This window comes from Marmota monax, unplaced genomic scaffold (assembly GCF_021218885.2).
Source record: "Marmota monax isolate L192 unplaced genomic scaffold, Marmota_monax_Labrador192_F-V1.1 WCK01_AAM20220418_F8-fsc00031, whole genome shotgun sequence".
Lineage (NCBI taxonomy): Eukaryota > Metazoa > Chordata > Mammalia > Rodentia > Sciuridae > Marmota > Marmota monax.
The window spans coordinates 6,620,939-6,643,799 of record NW_026695197.1 but is presented as its reverse complement, the minus strand read 5'-3'; the positions used below and the strand labels follow the sequence as shown (position 1 = coordinate 6,643,799).

Sequence of the window (22,861 nt, the reverse complement as noted above, 5' to 3'; positions counted from 1 at the left end):
TCCTAAGATACCATCTCACTCCAGTAAGATTGGCAGCCATTATGAAGTCAAACAACAAGAAGTGCTGGCGAGGATGTGGGGAAAAGGGTACACTTGTACATTGCTGGTGGGACTGCAAATTGGTGCGGCCAATTTGGAAAGCAGTATGGAGATTTCTTGGAAAGCTGGGAATGGAACCACCATTTGACCCAGCTATTCCCCTTCTCAGTCTATTCCCTAAAGACCTAAAAAGAGCATACTACAGGGACACTGCTACATCGATGTTCATAGCAGCACAATTCACAATAGCAAGACTGTGGAACCAACCTAGATGCCCTTCAATAGACGAATGGATTAAAAAAATGTGGCATTTATACACAATGGAGTATTACTCTGCATTAAAAAATGACAAAATCATAGAATTTGCAGAGCAATGGTTGGTATTAGAGCAGATTATGCTAAGTGAAGCTAGCCAATCCCTAAAAAACAAATGCCAAATGTCATCTTTGATATAAGGAGAGTAACTAAGAACAGAGTAGGGAGGAAGAGCATGAGAAGAAGATTAACATTAAACAGGGATGAGAGGTGGGAGGGAAAGGGAGAGAGAAGGGAAATTGCATGGAAATGGAAGGAGACCCTCAGGGTTATATAAAATTACATACAAGAGGAAGTGAGGGGAAAGGAAAAAAAAATAACCAGGGGGAGAAATGAATTACAGTAGATGGGGTAGAGAGAGAAGAGGGGAGGGGAGGGGAGGGGAGGGGTGATAGTAGAGGATAGGAAAGGCAGCAGAATACAACAGACACTAGTATGGCAGTATGTAAAAAAGTGGATGTGTAACTGATGTGATTCTGCAATCTGTATACAGGGTAAAAATGGGAGTTCATAACCCACTTGAATCAGAATGTGAAATATGATATATCAAGAACTATGTAATGTTTTGAACAACCAACAATAAAAATTTAAAAAAAAAATTTGTTAAAATGGGACTGGAAGTGTAGTTCAGTGATAAAATGCTTGTCTAGCATGCAGAAAGCTCTGGGCTCAATCCCTAGAACTGCCAAAAAAAGGGGGGAAGGGTTAAAATAATAAATTTTTTATTTACAAATTGTTATTAGTACATTATAGTTACAAATACTATTGGGGTTAATTTTGACCTAATTATACAAGCATGGAGTATAATTTATCCAATTTAGTCCCTGGTACTTGTGCTTTCTCTCCTCTTCGCCCTCCCTCGTTCCCTTTCCTCCACTCTGCTGGTCTTTCTTCTGTTTATTTACAGGGTTTTTTAAAAATAGTACATTATAGATATACAAAAGGTGAAATTCACCACGGTATATTCATATTTGTGCATAGGATAGTCTGATCAGTTTCATTCCGCCATTCCTCCTTTTCCCATCCCTCCTCCCTTCTCCTCAATCTCCTTTATCTACTTCATTGATCTCTCTTCTATTTTTATGAAATTTCCCTCTTCTTTTGCCCCCTTACTTTGGTTTAGCTTCTGCATATGAGAGAAGACATTAGATCCTTGACATTCTGATTCTGGTTTATTTTACTTGGCATGATGCTCTCCAGTTCCATTCATTTAGCAGCAAATGCCATAGTTTCATTCTTCTTTATGATTGAGTAAAACTCCATTGTGTATATGTACCACATTTTTTAAAATCCATTCATCTGTTGACAGATGTCTGGGCTGCTTCCATAACTTGGTTATTGTGAATTACACTGCTATAAATATTGATATGGCTGTATCCCTAGAATATGCTGATTTTAGATCTTTTGCATGTATACCAAGGAATGGGATAGCTGAGTCACATTGTGGTTCCATTCCTTGTTTTTTTGAGGAATCTCCATACTGCTTTCCAGAGTGGTTGTACTAATTTGCAGACCCACCAAAAATGTATAAATTTACTTCCCCCGCCATATCCTCACCAGTATTTATTACCGTGTGTGTGTGTGTGTGTGTGTATGTGTGTGGTAGTGGTGCCAAGAATTGAGTCCAGGGCCTGTGCATGCAAGGGAAGCACTCTACCAATTGAGCTATATCCCCAGCCCCCAATACCATGCTTTTTAGTATTACTATTATTATAGCTCTGATTGGTATAAGGTTTGATATTGTGATGCCTGCAACATTACTCTTCTAGTTTAGGATTATGTGGCTATTCTGCATCTCCCATTCTTCCAAATGAATTTCAGAACTGTGTTTTTAGTTCTGTGAGGAATGCCACTGGTATTTTCATTGAATATGTATAATGCTTTTAGTAATATGGATGAAGGTTCCTCTTGGACATACAACATATTTTATGTCAGTGGACATGAAAGTGGATTTTCTTGGGGAAGTTCCCATGGAGGAGGCATCTCTCTGTTTGAGGAATGTTGTGATATGCCGCAGTGAGGTCAAGGATAGCATCAAGATTCTTACCTTCTCTTGGACGGTCTGCTACAAAAGCAAAGCCTGTAGCTCTTGGCTGTGAGACATATTTATATTTCTGAAGTCCATTATTTTTAGCAAAATCATTACTTTGAGATTTCCTGTTTTCTGTGAAATCAATCCCTTCTAGGAATATGAGGAACTGAAGTAGTTCACGGATATCACAAAAATAATCAAGCATATCTTCAAAATGGCTTTGTCATCCTTTCACTTGCTTTGATAAAGATATAGGCAGCAGTCTGCATGGCCCAACCAAATCCAGAACATTTTTGAGACTAGCTTTAAGGCCAATTTTCTCCCAACTGAGGTAGCCATATCTCATCAGACAATTTCACAGGCACATCCAGTCCATTCTTGTCTGGTGGCTCATGATTGTAGGAGTTCTGTGTTTGGGATTGGAGTCTCTGATAAACTTTGTGATTGTGGCATGCTTGGTGACTAGGAAGTTTCTGTGAAAAGACACAGAATGCCTGTCTTCTAAGGAGTTTCTGTGCAAAGACATGGAATGCCTGGCTGCTGGAAACTCCTGTGCAAAAAACAGGATGCCTGGCTGCTATGGCAATGTTCTTCACAAAGAAACTATGTTGGAGCCTTATCAGTTTCAACCTTCATCTCAGGAACACAGATCTTCAGAATATAGAATCTTGTAGGTATTCTGACAGTGAAATGTACAGGTCCCTCTGGTGAGCAAACTCCCAGGGGTGGGGAGGGGGCTGTGTAACAGGCATTGTTTCCCACGCTTGGAATGCCCAGCAGTTTCTCCTTGAAGCTAGCAATATAACTATACAGGTGCAGTATCTAGTCACTATGGTAATGTCCTTAGAAAAAAGGGGGCTGTCTTAATCAGCCCTGACTGAGTATCTAGCACCTGGGATTAAAGGAATACTAAATAATAATGTAGTCATGGTACTAACGAGTTATGTGATGTTTGAGATAAATAAACACAGCTGATTGGAGGGGCAGCCACTCTTTCTTTCCCTTTTCTGCCTCTGCATCTTATCTCTGTGTCTCCTTTTATTTTCCTTAGGTAATAACATTTCTTTCTCCGGGTACAAATGCATCACCTGTTTTAATCACTTTTACAACAAACATGGTCTCCAACAATGCCTCAAGCTTTTATTTTTTTTATTTTTTGATACTGAGGACTTAACCCAGGAACACTTAACCACTGAGCCACATCCCCAGCCCTTTTTCATATTTTATTTAGAGACAAGGTCTCAATGAGTCATTTAGGGGCTCACAAAGTGCTGAGGCCAGCTTTTGAACTTTGATCCTTCTGCCCCAGACTCCTGAGCTGCTGGGATTCCAGGTGTGGGCCACCTTGCCTAGCTAGGATCCTGCTTTTAGAAAATTTGTTTAGTAAATAGAAATCACTTTGTTAATGCTAGTGGGTAAGAAGCATCACATCTTATTTTTTCCTGAAATATATATATATATATATATATATATATATATATCACCTCGTCCTTTTATTGCCAGCTTAGATTCTAGGAGTCCCAATTCAGTCTTTTAGAGAATTTTTTTCTTCTTTTAGATAAGAATCCACAGCTTCACGATCTCTTGACAAGAGGCTAGGGACACAAGGCCCCAGGTTTGATCCCCAGTGACCCGTTGGCTAGTGCTTACCCCACCACCACTTGCTTTGAATAAAGATACAAGCAGCAATCTGCATGGCCCAACCAAATCCAGGAACATGGATGAGTGCGGGGGAGAGGGTACTGGGGGTGGAGTGTCAGACCTTGGGGCAGAATACACCACTTATTCATTGCCAGTGTTTATAGTGACTTTATTCATAATTGCAAAAATCCAGAAATGACCTAAAAGTCCTTCTGGGGTTGAATGGATAAGCAACTTTGGTACATATAAGTAGATAGTAATCAGCAATAAAATATTGATTCATACAATAAAGTTAATTCTCAAAAGCACTGTGCTGAATAAAAGAAACTAGTCTTAAGAGATTTCATACTTTATGATTCCATTTCTATTACATCTGGACAAGTCAAAACTATTGTGATAGCAAATCAATGGCTGGCATGGGTTAGGGATATAGGAAAGGTGTGAATACCCTAAGCAGATATCCTTTCTAGAGTTTTATAGAGATGAAACTATTTTGTATCATTGATAGTTTCATAATTCTATGTATGTCTTAAAACTCATAGAACTAGATGCCAAACACACACACACACCCCAAATTTTCTGTATGTTATCTTTTTAAAAGAGCAAAATTCCACAAAGAAAACAAACAAAGCTAAAAGTTAATTCTATAAAGACCGATAAAGTTCATAAATCTTAAGCAAAGCTGATCAAGAAAGGGAAACCAGAAACTACAGAAATCGCCAATTTCAGGAACAAATGAGGGGGCACACTATTGGTCTTACAGACATTAAAAGGATGTTAAGGAAATGTGAACAACTTTATACCAACAACTTTGACAGCTTAAATGAATTGGATAACTTTTTAGGAAGAAGAGAACTACTTCCTCATACATTTCATTGACTAGAACTAAATAATATGGCTGTTCTTAGCTGCCAGGAAGGCAAAGTGGAAAAGCAAAAGGAAAAAGGATGGTTACGAATATCTTAGCTTAATCACAGTTGTTGCCTATGGCTGGGCATATTATTGCCTGCCTGCATAAATCCAAAATATCAGGGTGTCCTAGAAGTAAGGAGGTGGGCTTTATGTGGGAAGCTAATGTCTGCCAGTGTTGGGTTTTCAAATCACTTGTAATCCAAAGATTCCTGGCATCAGTGCACTTATTGGCTCAAATGGAAGACTGTTATGGAAACTGCACTCAGCAAAAGACCAAGCACAACTAGGAGGGTTGGAGAACCCAGGCTTATTTATGTCCCATTGGACCCAGATGACCTAGTGCTCTGAAGTTCTGGGCCTTGAGCTAGGTCACATGGGTTCTTTATAGGAAATTCGGCATCATTCCTTAACCATTACAACAATGGTAGGTTATAATTCTTGACTTTCATGATGAAGGATCTTATGCAGAAATTTTACGATAAGTAGTTCACAGGTGCAGGACAGAGACAGTAAAACATTTGTGTTATCATGAAGTGTCCTTTTCCACAGGCCACAATAACTAAAGATGACTTGAGTTTATCTCCCTAAGATAGATATAGATATAGATATTTTAAAAGAGGACCCTATTTTTCCAGGGTATTCTCTTTTTTAAAATATTTATTTTTTAGGTGTAGATGGACACAACACAATGCCTTTATTTTTTTTATGTGGTGCTGAGGATCAAACCCAGGTCCCGCCCATGCTAGGGGAGTGCTCCACCACTGAGCCACAATCCCAGCCCAAGAGCTATATTTCTAAAAACTAAAGTTACAGTTTAGACAGCAGTTAACTGTCATGGTGACTTAAAATTTATAAATTTATACTATTATAAATTAATTTATAATAGTAATTAATTGATGTAGCTACACTCCTAAAAGGTTTACAAAGCTTAAGAAGAAACTTCACAGGTATCCATTGTCTCTGGTCTTGAAGATTGTCACAGGGATGTTTACATATCAAGAGAGAGTCCTCAGGCTTCCTATGATAGCTATTTACAACCCAATAGATAGGGACCCAAGGTTAATTAGGTTCCCTGCAGAGAAGCTGGCTTAGGGTTGGGGGAGAAATTAACCCTTTCCCCAGGCACTGATTCTTTTTTATAATGTTCATATAATTCCATTTATAATCAGGTTTGGTTTCTCCACCACAAGAGTACTTCAAATGCCCAGATGAAAGATTGAGAGTTCCAAATTAATTTTTAGAGAAAAGCCAATGAAAGATTGTCTTGGGTAGAATCTGATAACACCAAACCAGAAGGTCTGTGCTTTCCTAACAATGGGAAAACTTTTCTTGTTTCCCCTCCACTATCTCGGGGTGTCTGCCTTTTCTGGGCATAATAACTCATATGAAAGCACCCCTGGTGGTATTCTGTTCTTCTCTATTGTCACACTTCTACACTGCCTTGTAGATATTTGTTTTCTTGTCTATCTCCTGAACAAGATGGTCATGTTCAAAGAAAGAATCATAACTCATTTTATTTCTAACTCTCTGGCAACCAGGTAGTATCTGTCTTTTTTGTTTGTTTGATTTATCATTAATGAATGGATGAGATGTTTGGTATCAAGACCTGGCAAGGTTAAAAGATTTAGTGGTAAAGAAATGAGCATTTTTAGACTTAGATTATTATATAGACAATGGAAGCAAAAGTAGTCAAAGGTGCCAGTCCTCCCTGAGCTTCTGTCTCATGAACTCAAATGATGACAGCAAAATAAAGGGGGCAAAATGAGTTATGGAAACTTTGTTGCTGAAGGGCAAATGCTGTTGCAGCTAAACATTTAACAGCCTACCACTGTACTGTTAGGGGATGAGATAGAAGCCTCACTAGAACCCAGGAAGCAATAAGAAATGGCCTCCTAACAGTCTCCTTGAAAGACAGGGAGCTGGGAGGGAAATGGCCTTGTAGTAGCTGCTCACAAGCCTCCCAGGCTCTCATGACCACAGGATGCTTTGCCAAGACTCAGATTAGCTGTGGTTCAAGCCTTGCCTTGGTGGCCTGAGTGGATTTGTCAGCACTGGTATCGAGCTGTTCCCTATGCTCAGGCTGCCAAGAGGAACACAATGCTCTATCTTGACTAGAGCTATAAGATGTTAACAAGGGCCACCATTCAGGAAACAGTTGACACAATGGAGCTCAGAAGGATGGTATTTCAAAGTGGGTGTTGTTGGCCCCCATCTTCAAAAGAGTAACTTAGTGAAGAAAGCGTCATTCTGGTTTCAATTTACTATTTTAGAAAGAATCAGGAAAGGCTTTTGTAAAATTTTGCAATATTTTTAGCTTCTGCAAACATTTTTATTTGATACTTATACTTTTTGCTTTCCAATGTTAATCATATGTAAAAACAAAGTAAAACAAAACAGAATAAAAATATCTTGCGTAGTCACAAAAGAGGGAAAGGTTGGAAAGTGCAGCCAAGCTGGATGGAGACAGTAGCCAAGAAGGAGAGTTAAAAAGCTGGATTTCTGCAGCCTCCTACAAGACAGTTAGCAGGGGTTATGGGAAGATGAGCTGTGGTCAGAGTAAACAGTAGTGCTATGCCATTGGCTGCTCACTCACTCACCCTTTTATTCGTAAAACTGAGAGAGGCTAAGGGCACTTTTCAGAGGGTACTTTCCTGAATGGGACAAAAAAGAAGAAGAAGAAGAAAAAAAAAAAAGAATTCTGAGATTTTTGGAATGTTTCTGGAAGGCTGGACCTAGGCTTCTAACAAAAGATCTTAAACAGCAGGGCTCTCTTGTGTGGTTTCTGATGCCTGACATCAAAGGCAGCAATCTGGGTGGGGATACTGTGGTAAACAAGGCAGTAGAAGTTCCTGTCTCTACCAGGACTTACAGACAAAAACAAAACAGGTAAATAAATAAATGAGATTACCTCTAAATAGTGCTATGAAGGATGTGGAGGCTTCCAGAAGGAAAGGCTGGCAGTGAGGCTGAAGCTCCTAGGCCACATTGAGCCGAAAAGCTTTGGTCAGAGAGGTAACAAACTACAGAAGATCTTGCAGGTCAATGTTAGGAGTTTTTATGTTATATTTAAGGTAGCTGAGATCCATTGGAGGGCTTTAAAGGGAAATGAAGTGTTCTGACTTACATTTTTAAATGATTATGTCTACAATTGTTTTTTGGCACAAAATACCCAGGCTGAAGTCAGATGCTCACGCATTCTGCAAATTCACTGCGACCTTAAACTGGAGTTTTGAGATGAGACTGTTTCCCACTTGGCCAATTTCCTCTGGGTTCTTGTCTCCTATATTTTGAAGAATAAAGTCCACAATCCTGGAAGGGAAGAGTAAATGGAGCAGGATTTAGTTAAACAAGAAGAGAGAGAACTCCTGCCACATGGGAGGTGGCCTGATAGCAGAAAAACCCATTTTGGTGTGTCAGCTTAGGAGTTTATATATAGTTCTGGCTAGAGCATGCAGCAAAAAATATGTTAAACAGGCATTGAAAAGTATTATGGCTATTGTCTTCCTTTCCATGCGGTTCACTCCCACATTCCTTCCTGGAATTTCCATCTGGGTTCCACCCCTGTCCCCCACCTTCCCAAGGAAGTAATTGGCTGGAGGTATTCCCATAGGTGAGCCTCAAGTCTGTTATATTTGAAATAGGCTGTGGTGGTGCTCAATATGTCTACTGAATAAGACTGACCATTGATATTCTTATTCAACATCATTGCTAAAACTCAACCTGCCTCATTTTGCTTCTGATATACATACATAAATTGGTCATAATAAAACTCTGTGACATAGCTGGTGTGAGCCAAAGGTTTGGGCCATGTCTTGGTTTCAAATCTTGATTTCAACGTAAGAGTTAGGAGCTCTTGGCAAATTATTTCTGCCTCACTTAGCCTGAAATGGGCATAATAAAAGTTCCTACATCACAGAAGTTTTGAGAAAAAACAAAACAAAACAAAACAGCACAGTGCATGTATAGCACAGGGACAGTAGCCAGCATCATGTCGTAAGCTTTCATAAATACTGACTTTTACTCTTCCAGGGGATTACTCACATGATATAATGCATGAAAGGGTTTGTGAAACTGAAAAGACTATCTTAACGGCAGCATTCCCCCTTTTCCTTTTTTTTAAAAACGGAACAGAATGCTGGGCTATTCGAGCAGAGGCGCCAGGCCAAGCGCAGCCTCAATGCGGTCATTGTCGTTAGGCCGCCCTTCCCCCACCTGGAGTGCATCTCCATGGCAACGCGGGGCTTTGCCTCTCTCCGCCTCCTCGGGCCTGCAGACCGGAAGGAGTCCATTCCGGGGGCTTCTGGGAAACGGCTTGTAAGCGGTGTTTCTGCGTCTGCCTTGGACAGCGAAGCTGCTGCGGTTCCTGAGCCAGAGGTTTGCGCGAGTTGAGGGAAGGGTATGAGGAGGAGGGGGACGCCGGGCTACGGTCTGCGGACCTTTTAGCAGAAACCGGCGAGGAAGCTGGCGGGAACCTTTCTCAGCTTCACAAGAGGCGCGGAGAAAGGGCCATGGTCTCCGCGCCTAGCAGTTGAGGGGCGGGAAGGGGTCAGCGGGAGGCCCGCCCGAGCCTTAGGCATTCGCCAGGAGTTGTACGTTGCTTCTGCCCTCCGAAACCCTCGTTTCCCCCCTCCCCCACCTGCCGGTTTTGTTCTATTTCGAGGCCCTGGCGTCTCGCAGAGGCTTCTGGGAGTTATCTCGGCGGAGGTGGAGACTGGGCGGGCCTTGCGCGGGGGCTGCTGGGACTGGTAGTTCCGCTCGCCGCGGGCGGAAATGCCGTGGATTCGAGGTGGTGGTGACTTGTTGGCCTCTGGTCGTCTGTGGTCGCGGCTCGGAGTGCTGGGAGGAGGGGCTGGAGGACTTCGGGACGAAGGTGGTATAAACAGCGAGTCTCTGCAGGACTGAGGCAAGATCACCTGGGATCAGTCACCCGTCCAAACACTGGGGACACGAGGCCTGCCTCCCAGCTCTCCCCGTGCCCCACGAGCCGAGTGCTATATAGCATAAAAGGAAAATAAATTTCTCTTATATAGAAATGCTTGAGCCATTGGTAAGGTCGGATCCTGGGATAGGGATGAGTAAATCTTTTGGCTAGACTGCTTGTAAGACCACCACATCCAGAGTATTTAAACCCGTATGTATTACCTGCTGGATAAAGCATTTTTGGATTCTTACTCTTCGTCTTGATCAGTTACAAAGTGGTTTTTGTAAGTTACAGCTTTTATATTCTGGAGCTTGAATACATGTAGTAACTCTATGGCTCATTCTCAATTCGTGGCCTCCGCATGACTATGCAAATACTAAGTAAGGGATCAGAAAGTAGCACAAAGATTCCCTGAAGTTAGAAGCTGGGAAAACTGAGTCATCCAGTATAAGAGCCTCTGAACTACTGCAAGAAGTTAAAGTGGTTCTGAGAATGTCTTTTCTTTGTTGTTTTCTTTTTGTTATTATTATTTTTTGGTACTGGGAATTGAACCCAGGTGCGCTTAACCATTGAGCCACATGCCCAACCTTTTTTAATATTTTTATTTAGAGATAGGGTCTCACTGAGTTGCTTAGGAACTTGCTAAGTTGCTGAGGCTGGCATTGAGCTCACAGCCTCCTGAGCTGCTGGGATTTCGGGCTTGCCCCACCATTCCCGGCTTTTGAGAATGCCTTTTCTTAACAGAATTTGCTGTTTAATGCCTGTCATTATAAATTTAAATGTATTTATGGTATGGTGAATGAATAATATTTGCATGTTACTATGCAAAATAGCATTTTTTTCCAGTTTATGTGATCTGTTACTGAGCAAGTAAACATTTTTTCACCCTATATTTTAATTCCACAGAGTTCTTAAATGTCTTTTAAAGTAGATAATTAAAAAGCAGTATGGCTGTGCATGTAACTCAGCTCAGTGGTCAAGCACATTTGAGAGCATCTGGACCATGGCACCACACAAAATAAAATAAAATTTAAAAAGCAGTTACTTTTGAGTTGACTCAAGTAAGTCAGAGAACACCAGCCCTAAATTGTACATAATGTGTTCCAAGATCAAGCACATTTAGAAGACCCTGACATAGACCAGTTCTTGCTCGGATTCGTTTGATTGTTGAAATAGGGTATGTCAACTTTGTAGGTCATAGTCTGGCAAGGTTTTTCTGTAAAGGACCAGATAATAAAAATTAAGGTTTTTAGGTCATATCGTCTGTGTTGAAACTACTTAATTCTGCTATTGTAGTATGAACCATGAACAAATAAAACAATTTATGGATATAGACATTTTAAATTTACAGTTTCACATCATGCAATATTTTTTTCAACCACCAAAAAATTTCAGACTTTTCTGATGTGTTATGAAAACAGGCATCAAGCTAGATTTGGTTTCGATCTGTAGTTTTGCTGACTCTGGTATAGGCTTTTTATTGCTCTTGTTAATGATGAACCTTTATTTATTTTTTAGTGGTGCTGAGAATTGAACCCAGTGCTCACACATGCTCGACATGTGCTCTACCACTGAGCCGCAACCCCAGGCCTGGTGTAGGCTTTTGATTGGAATTTTTAATCCAGTAGAAGACAAATATTTTTACTTTATCAGTATTAATCCAAATTCTTAGTATATTTGGTCACATGTGTTTTTCTTTCTTGTGCCTCAGGAGTACCTGTGAAGAAAACAGGACATTTTTTTTGAGGATTTTATCCTGCCTTTATTGTCTTTCTTGAAGTATTACAAATCAGGATGTCTGCACAGTCAGTGGAAGAAGATTCAATACTTATCATCCCAACTCCAGATGAAGAGGAAAAAATTCTCAGAGTGAAGCTGGAAGAGGATCCTGATGGTGAAGAGGGATCAAGTATTACCTGGAATCATCTCCCTGATCCAGAGGTTTTCCGACAGCGATTCAGGCAATTTGGATACCAGGATTCACCAGGGCCCCGTGAAGCAGTGAGCCAGCTCCGAGAACTTTGCCGTCTATGGCTCAGGCCAGAGACGCACACAAAAGAACAGATCTTGGAACTAGTGGTGCTGGAGCAGTTTGTTGCTATCCTGCCCAAAGAGCTACAGACTTGGGTTCGAGAGCATCATCCAGAGAATGGAGAAGAGGCAGTGACAGTGCTGGAGGATTTGGAGAGTGAACTAGATGACCCTGGACAGCCGGTGAGCCTGCTTGCATCACTTTTCCTGGGGTCAGAAGCACTGACATAGCAGTTGGTCAACTGCTGAGTTAATTTCACTTGATTGGATTAAAACTATTTCTATGCCTTCCATATTTCCTTACCACTCTCTTTCTGTGTCTTTTGGCCCTCTGGGCCTCTGCAGTAGATATTTTATATGGTTTTTCTTGGATGTGTTTAATAACAATTCTTTCTCAACTGAACCAAAATCATCTTTCCAGGTTTCTCTCCGTCGACGGAAAAGAGAAGTACTAGTAGAGGAGATAGTATCTCAAGAAGATGCTCAGGGATTGCCAAATTCTGAGCTTGATGCTGTGGAGAACCAGCTCAAGTGGGCATCCTGGGAACTCCATTCCTTAAGGCACTGTGGTAAGGACCAAAACTTTGTGTGGGCTTTTTTCCAGAACTGTTTGCTTGTTCTTATTGTGGGGGGACTTTTAACCCAACTCCTTGGACAGACATACTATAAAATCCTTGATCTGGGGGGCCAGGGATGTAACTTAGTGATAGAGTGCTTGCCTATCAAGCACAAGGCCTTGGGTTTTGAGTCCCAGAACTACCAAAAAAAAAAAAAAAATCTTGATTCTTTTCTGATAAAATTTGATTGCTGACCTCAAATCTTCCACCCTGCTCCCTGGGACATCTCAGCCTTTTCTTCCCTCTTTTCTGAAGACCTCCCATGTCACACTAGCATTTGTCTTACTCTGAGCCAGCACCCACGTATAGACCAGGTCCTTCTATTTTATACTTAGTATTGCTTATTTGTCATCTGAATCTGTTTTCCATTTACTCTTAGTTTCCTGTCTAATTCTATTATAATAAGTTTATCTCATGCCTCTTACCTTTTAGTTTATTATATATCACTGAAGTTTTCTAAATTTTTAGCTACTTCTTTTTTTCCTCAATGTGCTACCTAGAATCATTTTTTTAAAAACTTTTTTGTAAAAATGATTTTTAGGGTAAATTCTCTCCTTTTTCTAAGTATTTATGCAAAAATAGACTTTCTAGCTATAATCTCTGAATGCAGGAAAATTAAGTTAAAATTCCATAATTGTAATAATTCACTTAGATCACTTGTTCTCTCTATATTGGCAATTAATGCCATGTACATACTTTTTTATACTTTGATACAACCCAGTGTATTTTAAAAATGGCTGGATTTCCTTTTATATTTACGAGTTTAAATGAAACTGCTTTGGGGATCATTTCTTGATATAATTGGTGATAATTCTGGTATGCCACAGAATGAAGTCTGAGCAGGTTTCCTTTGCCAAGGGGACAGTGCTCACAAATCAAGTTTGCTGAAAATCTGCAATTGTACATGTTTTGTGGGACATTCTTCTGTGTAAGAATGTTTTAAGAACCACAGCCCTTGATCTTTGGACGTGTCATTTGCTTGAGTAGAGAAGTTCTCCTTGTTGTGAAATTTAGAATAATTTTTTTACCTGTTTTTTAATAGCCTCATTTCAGCACTCTAGTCTCCTCCACATCTGGGACATTGATTTTTTTTCTGTGCCCCATTGTCCACACTTAATCTTCATACTTCTCTGTTCTTCAAGTTTCCATGCCTTAGTTAATTAATCTTCTATAAACCTTTAAGAGTCAGAGTCTCCGTCTCTTCTCCTGACTTATTATCTCTTTGTTGATCATAATACTGTTGACCACTTTTTTGAGTGATGTTACTTACCCTATCTATATCAACCGTAATTTTTTGAGACTTGAAGTTTTAGGGAATCCTTACATAAGACTTACTCTTACTTCTGACTATAGGTTGGTGATGGTACTTCTTTTTTTTTTTTTAGAGAGAGAGAATTTTTTAATATTTATTTATTAGTTCTCGGTGGACACAACATCTTTGTTTGTATGTGGTGCTGAGGATCGAACCCGGGCCACACGCATACCAGGCGAGCGTGCTATCACTTGAGCCACATCCCCAGCCCCTGGTGATGGTACTTCCTGTTGGTAATTTAGGCTTTGTTTTCACTGGACATCTCTCACTGAGGCTTAGAAATGACAGTTTTTCTAAATACCAAGTAGGGCAGATACCAAGTAGGGCAGGTTTCTTTTATAGGAAACCTCTTATTGGTTAAAGATATATTGAATTTTTAAGTACCTTGTCTTCAGTTAACATAGGATGCTCTCAACCCTTCTTCAGACCCTTTTTTTTTTTTATCAGAACCTGTTGTCTGCTTTTAATTTAATCTTGGCTATGATCTGCCTTGCTTATTTTCAGAAATAGCTACTTTTTGACAGACTACTTATTATTTACACCTTTGTGTTTTGATTTAATTTTTTAAAAATATTTATTTTTTAGTTGTAGATGGATATAATACCTTTATTTTTTATGTGGTGCTGAGGATCGAACCCAGGACCTCGCACGTGCTAGGCGAGCTGAGCCACAACCCCAGCCCTTGATTTAATTTTTCTTAAAGAACATTATGATTTCCTAATGGCCATTTTTTTTCTAACAAAATTTCTTCTAGACCTAACTATTTCATTTTGACTATCTCCCAAACTATCTTAGAATCTACCATTTATTATTCTCTAGATTAGTGTTTAATTTAAATAGAACTTTTTATGTCGTCATGTTATGCTGTTACTTCATTAGCTTTATAATTAGTCATTTTATTTTTTTTGGGGGGGGGAGCATCCTTAACACTAATTATCAGAATGCTGTTTATAGATGTGCAGAAACAATTTATTCTTAGTTCATTTAAATTTTTTTTCTTTCGAACATCTTTTCTCCCCAGATAGGCTGTGCATTTTCTCTTTATTTCATATTTGCATTTTTCTCTTTGTTTCAGATGATGATGCTCGGACTGAAAATGGAGCACTAGCTCCAAAACAGGAAATTCCTTTAGCAGTAGAATCTCATGAAGTTCCTGGTACTCTCAATATAGGTGTTCCTCAGATTTTTAAATATGGAGAAACCTGTTTCCCAAAGGGCAGGTTTGAAAGAAAGAGAAATCCCTCTCGGAAGAAACAACATATATGTGATGAATGTGGAAAACACTTCAGTCAAGGCTCAGCTCTTATTCTCCATCAAAGAATCCACAGTGGGGAGAAACCTTATGGCTGTGTTGAGTGTGGGAAGGCATTCAGCAGAAGTTCCATCCTCGTACAACATCAGAGAGTCCATACTGGAGAAAAACCTTACAAATGTCTTGAATGCGGGAAAGCCTTTAGCCAGAATTCTGGGCTTATTAATCATCAGAGAATCCATACTGGGGAGAAACCTTATGAATGTGTTCAGTGTGGGAAATCTTATAGTCAAAGCTCAAATCTTTTTAGACATCAGAGAAGACACAATGCAGAAAAACTTCTGAATGTTGTGAAAGTTTAAGAAGTCACACACACACACACACACACACACACAAATCAGCACTCAGGTCTTTTTCTTCAGAAATGAAGACACAGTTAAAAACATGAAGTGATATAGAATAGTTTTTTTCCCTATTGACTGTCAGAAAATCCACTGGGAAATATAAAAAAGTCTTCATTCACCATTATTATTTTATCTTGGGAAAAAATGGTGTTATACCTGCCTAGAAACTGAAATTTTAAACTTAATTCAGGTGTTAATGCCTAATTTCTCCATGTGATGTTTATATTCTCTATTTTTTCCAAATAATGAACTACCTGATTGTTTTTCCCTTTCTTTTAAGTTTTATTTCCTAGACAAATACCTTATTTCTATGTTGATCATTGAAATGTTCTTTGTAAGGATACATTCCTTTCTACTTTTAAAGGGTAACGTAAGAACTATAAAGTCTCAAAACCGTCTTTTTAAAATATATCTTTCTGTTTTACCTAATTAGAATATACTTTTGAGAAAACAGAACATAAAGAATGGCTGAAAGCATCAAAATAAAAGGAGCCTTAAGATCTCAGATAAGTGATGGTGATAAAATCTCAAAAAAGTGAATGGAATGTCTAGATTGGGAAGATATACAAATACTTTGATCTCTGCATTGAAATGTAGGAATTTTAAGTATAGTCCATCTCCCACAGGAAACTGACAAACTGCTCATTGTATCTTATTGGGGCCTGTTAACTAATGAAAATATTTTCCCATTTATTATTTAAAAGTAGTTTAACAATAATTGTAGAAGTGTTAAGGTAGAAATTTTAACACTAAAAATGGCAGTATTGAAAGGCAAATGTAAACACAAGTTAATGGTCTGACTTGGCTTTTGGGAAAAGAGACTCAAAAGATCTAATTAATCATTCTTTTGCCTTCATCTTTATTAAAGACAGATGATTACCTAACAAGGCATCATGTATCAGGTTTGCTATTTTTATTCCTATGGTACAAAAGGGTTGAACACCAGGCTAAAGCAGCCATGCATTTATTATTAAAACATTTTCTACCGACAAGGCACTGTGCTAGGTACTGTAATCCTACCATTAAGTTGGTAGGTGTTTCTTCCACTGTAAATCATAGGGGATTTAATATAAAGCTGTTTCATGTAGTTACCCTCTTTTCCCCTGTCAGCATTCCCAGGAATGTCACCTCTTAGATTCCCAGAGCCATAGTTCTCTTACCAGGGTGTTGTATTTGGAGGGGGATGAGGAATCAGCTCAAAGAGCTAGCCAGCTCTCCAGCATTCTTCAGAGGTGAGTCCAGGATACATTCTTATCACAGTTTGGCGGTTTATTAATCTCTTTAAAAAAAAAAAAAAAAATCAATCTCTAGTAGTGTTGAGGTTGTACCTACATGTTAAGTTAAATGGACTGTTCTTTAAAAATAAACAACTAGGCTATTAACAACTAGTTTATTAACTATCAGATTGATTGAACTATTTTTAATTTTCAGTCTTAACACATTTTTTAAAATGTATTAAAGTAATACATTGTTAGTAGTAGGGTTATATACTCCTTGACTGAGAATTCCAAGTACTGTGTTTCTACTGCTTAGTGGAAAACTCTGGAAGTTAAAATATTGAATGAGAAAAGGCTTTTTACAGTGGGCATCATTGTATGGAAAGTGATCCATGCAAATCCAAATATTTCATAGTTGCAGAGATTTGGGTTGTATTTGGTGCTTGGATCAAAATGGGAAGATTATTTGCATGAGCCTGATAAAAAGCATAGTAATAAATGCAAGGCCAGCTGGTGGAGAAGTGAGGCAGAATGGAGCTTGTTTATAGATTTTCTGATAACAATTATAAGAAATGTGCTTTATAGATTAAGATTTATTGAAGTATAAATATGTAGTAATGATATAATGTATTTTAAGTTATACAAGAAAATGTAGGGACTTTTGTTGGGGTCTTTTTTTCCTTGTGACTGAGAGGAAACAAGTCAATGTCCAATAAAGCTATAAACTCCTCTGCTCTGAGATAAAATGATCTTGAGTTTATTTATTTATTTATAACTTGCTTCTTTCCAAGTACGTTTTAGGTGGCATATTTGGAAGACTGCTGGGATGACAGGATTCTTGTATCAGAGTAGGTAAGAAGGGAGTGATGTCTCAGAAGTTGAATTTTGTGCTTTCTAAGATCTTATATTTGAGGAAGCGTCCCTTTGGTAGATTTGTCATAAATGCCAAAGATGTTGGGTGTTGTGAGAGCACAGAAAAAGTAGCATTATATTTGGCAAATATGTTTTGGTTTTGCCAGCTGATACCTGTGCAGAGTTCAAATTCTAAGGCAAGGCATGTGGGGAAAGCAACTAGATAAGGAAAAAAAAAAAAAAAACAGATGGTGGTACACAGGGAGACGATGTGATGGGATGTGTGCTCACCATCTTTGGTTAGGGTTAACTAGACATTGATTTAGAATAGCTCATTAGTGATTTATGGTTTCATTCAGACATTTCACTTATGCCCATACAGAAAATCATTGTAAATTGGTTGCCAAGCAGTGACCTAACCAGAACATGTGTTTGGTTAGCAATGAACTATTGTGTTAGGGGCTTGCAGTAGCCTTTAGCTACTGGGAGCATTTGCTAGTTACTGTTAAGTTTTATAGTTTTCTTGGAGGTTATGCTCTTTACATTGACAACAGTCGATATATTGACCATTTAACAGTGTCTTACATTTGTGTCAAATGAAGGGGAGGTTACACGTATTGAAATAATCTGCATGCTAAGTATTGGATTAGACATTACCTATCCCACCTAGATTTGTAGACTAGGAAAACAAGATTCAGAGATACATGACTTACATGTTTCCAATTAAAACTAAAACCCAAATCTAGTTCTGTGGACTCAAGTACAGATAGTTTTCACTATAAGGCTGTTAAATCTTGGTTGATAAATCTTACATTTTTATGTTTTTTGGTTAACAAATGTGAAAACAAGATGCTCATTGATTTTTTTAAAAAAATTTTTTGTAGTACAGAAATGTAAAGTTAAAAAGGACATATCCTTTCAAAGCCTTCCTCAGAAGTGATGGCGGTTTGATTTGTTGTTCTTCTAGATTTAGGTATACATATTTAAGCAAAAATACTTTATTTGGTAACACTTGGGGTTGGGTTGCTGCCTATAGGCACCTATTAAAGTGCTTTACCATGGATTAACTCTTTAACCCTCAGCAACCATATGAAGTTGGTACATATGCCCATTTTACATATATTGCACTAAGACTTGCCCCCCTCCCTCTACATTGATATAGACATTTTTTTATAGCTGAATACTATTTCATTGCATGAATATACTCTTAGTTAACCAACCCCACGTTGATGGATTATTGGTTTTTTTATAAATAACAGGCATAGTTAACATCCTGTACATACATATATTTTGTTACCTTTGTGGGTATTTCCGTAATACAAATAGCTAGAAGTGTATTTATTGGATCAGGGAATGCACATTTGACATTTTTGAAAAATACCATCAAAAAGATTATATCAGTTTACAACTCCATTCAGTAGTAAGAATGACTGTATGCCTACACTCCTACCAATGCTGTGTCCTTAAAATTTTTTGCCTGATATAGGCAAATGTGTTTTTTGTTTGTTTGTTTTGTTTATTTCTTTTCTTTGATTAACAAGGAGGAACATCTTTAACATCTTTTCATATGTTTACTGGGCATTTTTTTTCCTATTGTGAATTGCTTTTGCCCATTTTTTTTTTAAATTGTGAAAGTATAAATGACTACCTTCTCATTATACAAAACTTAAAAGGTACACAAGTATAAGAGCAAAGAGACTATTTTTTTCAGGGCTTCCAGTCAAATTCCACTTTCCATAGTTCAGTATACATCCTTCTAATACCCTTTCTATAAATTTCCATGTGACCATACATAAACACTATTTTTACATAGGATCATACATCTGAAATTCATTTTTTTATCTCAGAAATGACACTGAGGTCTTTAAATTTCTTTTACAGTTAAATGGGATTAAAACTATGAAAATACCATTATTTAACTATTTACCCCTTTTTTCTTCTGCTATTACATTGCCAAAGTAAACATTCAGATCTTTGTGGATGTGTTGAATAATTCCTTAGGTTGGAGTCCTGTAAGGTAGATGGTTGGGTTTAAAAGTTTGCGGTCTTATAGACCCACCTTAGCCTTCCAAAAGGTCTTCATGAAAACTAATATATTTTCACCAACTGTATGGAAAGTGCTCCTTTCCCCACATAGCCTTACCTATACTTGATAGTTTTTAAATGTTGGGCAAAAAAGAAAAAAGAAAGCCCTTTATTTTGCATTTCCCTGATAAATAGTGAAGTTGGAATTATTTTTGTGGTTATCAGTCATCTATAGTTATACCATGGATTGTTCGTTTCTTTTACCTGCTTTCGTATTGGGTTGTGTGCATTTGTTTTTATTTGTTCATCTTTTTTCCCATCTTGTGATAACAACCCTTATTTATTGCGGTGAACCCATTCCCTTGTGGCTTAGGTGAGCACGTGTCCTGGCCTCCTCAGTCCCACAGCTCCCTAGCAGCAGCTGTTAAAAAATGCGTGTGTAGTTTAAGCCAGGCTAAGGAGAGCCCTCAACAGAACTGCTAAAACTACTGGAAGAAGGCTTCACAGAGATCCCAGGAACCAAGGACCACTCAAGCCTGAATTTGTACTATGTGGAGAAAGCCTGTCTGAGGAGAAACTTGGAGGCCAACTAAAATGGAAAGAGAACTAAGTTCTGATGTCATTTTTCTGGAGGCCCTAGATCCAGCTGTGCCTAAAGCCTGCCCTACCTCCGGACTTTAAAGTTTTGTGAGCCAATAAAGTCCCTTTCTTGTTTAAGGTATTTGGATTTGGTTTCTGTCCTGATAAACATATAGATTATTTGTATTTTCTCATTGATTTATAGAAGACCTTTGAAATTTAAAATTCTAGGCTTACACTTCACACACTATATGAATTAATAAAACAGCATGGCCTTCCATTATTTGGCCTCTGTCAACCTCTGCCATTTGTCATCCTGCTCTCTCTATACCACGTGCCATACACACACACACACTTTTCAACAGTAACTGCACATCTATGTTGAAATGCATGAATCAATAGTTTCACACAGCCACTTTGACAGTTCTCTTCCCATCCTTCCTCCAGATTAATTTGTGTGAGACTCGGGTATGACACTGTTGGGTCTGTGTTGCACCTACTTTCTAATGCTGCTCTTAGAACACTCCCTATGATTTGATATCCACCCCACCACCAACAACAACATGGTTCTTTGAGGTTATCAGACCTGTGGATTTGTAGATGCTCGAGACCTGCGCAATAAATTAATACGTTTGGTTTAATAATACTGGTTTAATACTTAGAAATGGGGACAGGTCTTTAAAGAAACATCCATATGAATGTATAGAGAACAAAATGTTAGTGGGGTGTTACTAGAACTACGTATGACTGGGTGATTTTTATTTCTAAACTTACATTACCTTCATAAAATATGTAAAGAAACATTTTAAGAATTTAAAACCAGATGGTGATTTTGTTTTGTTCAACTGTTCTGAGCATCCTGTCATATTCCTTTGCCCAAAACTTCTAATGGTCTATCATCTTGTTCAAAGGAAAAGTCAGTTCTGCCAGTGGCCAACCAGGTCTTCACTGACTGCCTGCCCCCCTCACCACCTTTGTCTCTCTGGCCTTACCTTTTCCCGATGTTCATTCTCTCCAGCCACATTATCCTCCTTGCTAATCAAGCATGGCTTCCACATCAAGTTCTTTGTAATTGCTGTCCCCACGCCTGGAACAGCCTTCCTCCAGAGTCTCGTGGTTGGCTTCCTTAAAGTTTGCTTTGTGCAAACTTCCCTGGCCAACCTGTCTAAATCGCATTACCTTTCCTCAATACGTATGTACCTAAAATGTATTTATTAGAAAACAGGAAACCACTTACGATTATCACAGGTTGACTAGTTAATCTTGTATCTTTCTTCCTTCTCAATTTTAGACCAACTGCTTCTGTGTAAGACTAACCTCTCACTGGATCCAAGTCCTTTCACATAACTCAACATTCCAGTAATCCTTAACCTCACATCGAATCACCTTCTGGGTTTTTCTAATTAACAAATAGTTATACTGTTTTTGTCACTGAAAACACTTCCGAAGACAGAGGTGCATGGTGGAGCATACCTGTGATCCCAGTGATTGGGGAAGCTGAGGTAGGATGAGCACAGTTTGAGGCTAGTCTCAGCAATTTACTGAGACCCTGTATCACTAAAAAAAAAAAAAAAAAAAAAAAAGTCTGGAATGTGGCTCAGTGGTTAAGTGCCCCTGGGTTCAATCCCCCAGTACCAAGAAGAAAACAACCCTTCATGTCAGATGGGGTACAGGGACCAGATCTAACCTGCCTGACCAAGTAGAATATTGGACAAAATATATCACACAGAGGCAAAGAACGGGAAACATGAGATCTCCACAAGAAAAGAAACCAGTGATGTAAACTTAAATTGCCCCAGTTTAATACAGGGCCACAGTACAGGGACCAGGAAACCAGACCTAGCTTGGAATTAAGTGGAGAAAATGGAGCAAGGGTTCCCAGGAGGCCATTGTAGCTGACTTTTGCAGGTCAGAGTACCAGAGAGGAGATAAGTGCACAGAAAGAAGACATGAATTTTTCAGAGGATTCCTCCTTGAGTATTCAGTTGAGTACTTAAAAGCACAATTGAGTTTGGGGAAAGAACAAAGAGATTAGAGGGGAAAAATCACTAGAAATCACAAAGAGCCAGAGTAGGAAACTTTGTAATCCACCGGACATGGGGAAGAGCAGTGGTTCTCAAACAAGAGCAACTACGTCCCAGGAGACATTCAGCAATGTCTGAAGATGTTTTTAGCTGTTAGCCAGGAGAGATGGGCATTATTGGCATCTAGTGGGTAGAGGCTTGAGATATGTTGCTAATCATCCTACAAGGCAAAATAATGACCTAGACATCCCCGAATGTAATATATATACATTAATATGTACATGTGTAATATATAATGATATATATTATAATATATATGTATATATGGATGAATTTTGAAATATGCAGCACCCAACAAAACACAAAATATACAATGCCTGTCATCTAATGAAAAAAGTCATACAAAGATTTAACTGTATACCAACAATGAACATATGAAGCTTGAAGTTAAAAACAATGCCAGTCCTTCTAAAAAAAATGGATATAAATCTAACAAAAATTTCACAAAATGTATATGAGGAAAGCTACAAAACTTAGATTGAAAAAAAAACTAAATAAAATGGAGACATCCACATTTATGGATAGGAAGCTTAATATCAAGATGTCAGTACTCAAATTCTCTAGATTTAATGCAATCCCAATAAAATCAAAGCTAATTTGTGAATACTGACAAACTGATTCTAAAGTT

General features: G+C 38.6%; 1 protein-coding gene, 1 long non-coding RNA gene and 1 pseudogene across 4 annotated transcripts; 1 reads left to right on the top strand and 2 right to left on the bottom strand.

The window, feature by feature from the left end:
- Positions 1-2,256: 2,256 nt before the first annotated feature.
- Positions 2,257-2,780, bottom strand: LOC124081929 (lysocardiolipin acyltransferase 1-like; annotated as a pseudogene).
- Positions 2,781-7,978: 5,198 nt separating this feature from the next.
- Positions 7,979-9,672, bottom strand: LOC124081959 (uncharacterized). The gene is made up of 2 exons (XR_006848190.2): positions 9,152-9,672; positions 7,979-8,248 (listed from the first exon to the last, which is right to left on the bottom strand). It is a non-coding gene; the product is annotated as an uncharacterized LOC124081959 (long non-coding RNA).
- On the top strand, positions 9,182-20,291 carry Znf24 (zinc finger protein 24). Of its 3 annotated transcripts, XR_006848189.2 has the most exons (5): positions 9,182-9,313; positions 11,572-12,074; positions 12,313-12,460; positions 14,896-17,545; positions 19,944-20,291. XR_006848189.2 is itself a non-coding variant. In XM_046428390.2 (4 exons), the coding sequence occupies exons 2-4, from the start codon at positions 11,655-11,657 to the stop codon at positions 15,432-15,434; spliced, it is 1,107 nt and encodes a 368-aa protein (XP_046284346.1). In that variant the 5' UTR covers positions 9,182-9,313; positions 11,572-11,654; the 3' UTR covers positions 15,435-20,291. The 3 variants fall into 3 exon arrangements, 2 of the variants coding, with proteins under 2 accessions (XP_046284346.1, XP_046284347.1); XM_046428390.2 differs by having other exon boundaries at positions 14,896-20,291; XM_046428391.2 differs by lacking the exon at positions 9,182-9,313 and adding an exon at positions 9,693-9,842 and having other exon boundaries at positions 14,896-20,291.
- Positions 20,292-22,861: the final 2,570 nt, after the last annotated feature.

Bases quoted from the DNA above. Each gene is read 5' to 3' on its own strand.
- Znf24 (XM_046428390.2), top strand. From the start codon at position 11,655: ATGTCTGCACAGTCAGTGGAAGAAGATTCAATACTTATCATCCCAACT. The intron at 12,075-12,312 runs GTGAGCCTGCTT...TCATCTTTCCAG, and splicing joins TAGATGACCCTGGACAGCCG to GTTTCTCTCCGTCGACGGAA. The intron at 12,461-14,895 runs GTAAGGACCAAA...TCTTTGTTTCAG, and splicing joins CCATTCCTTAAGGCACTGTG to ATGATGATGCTCGGACTGAA.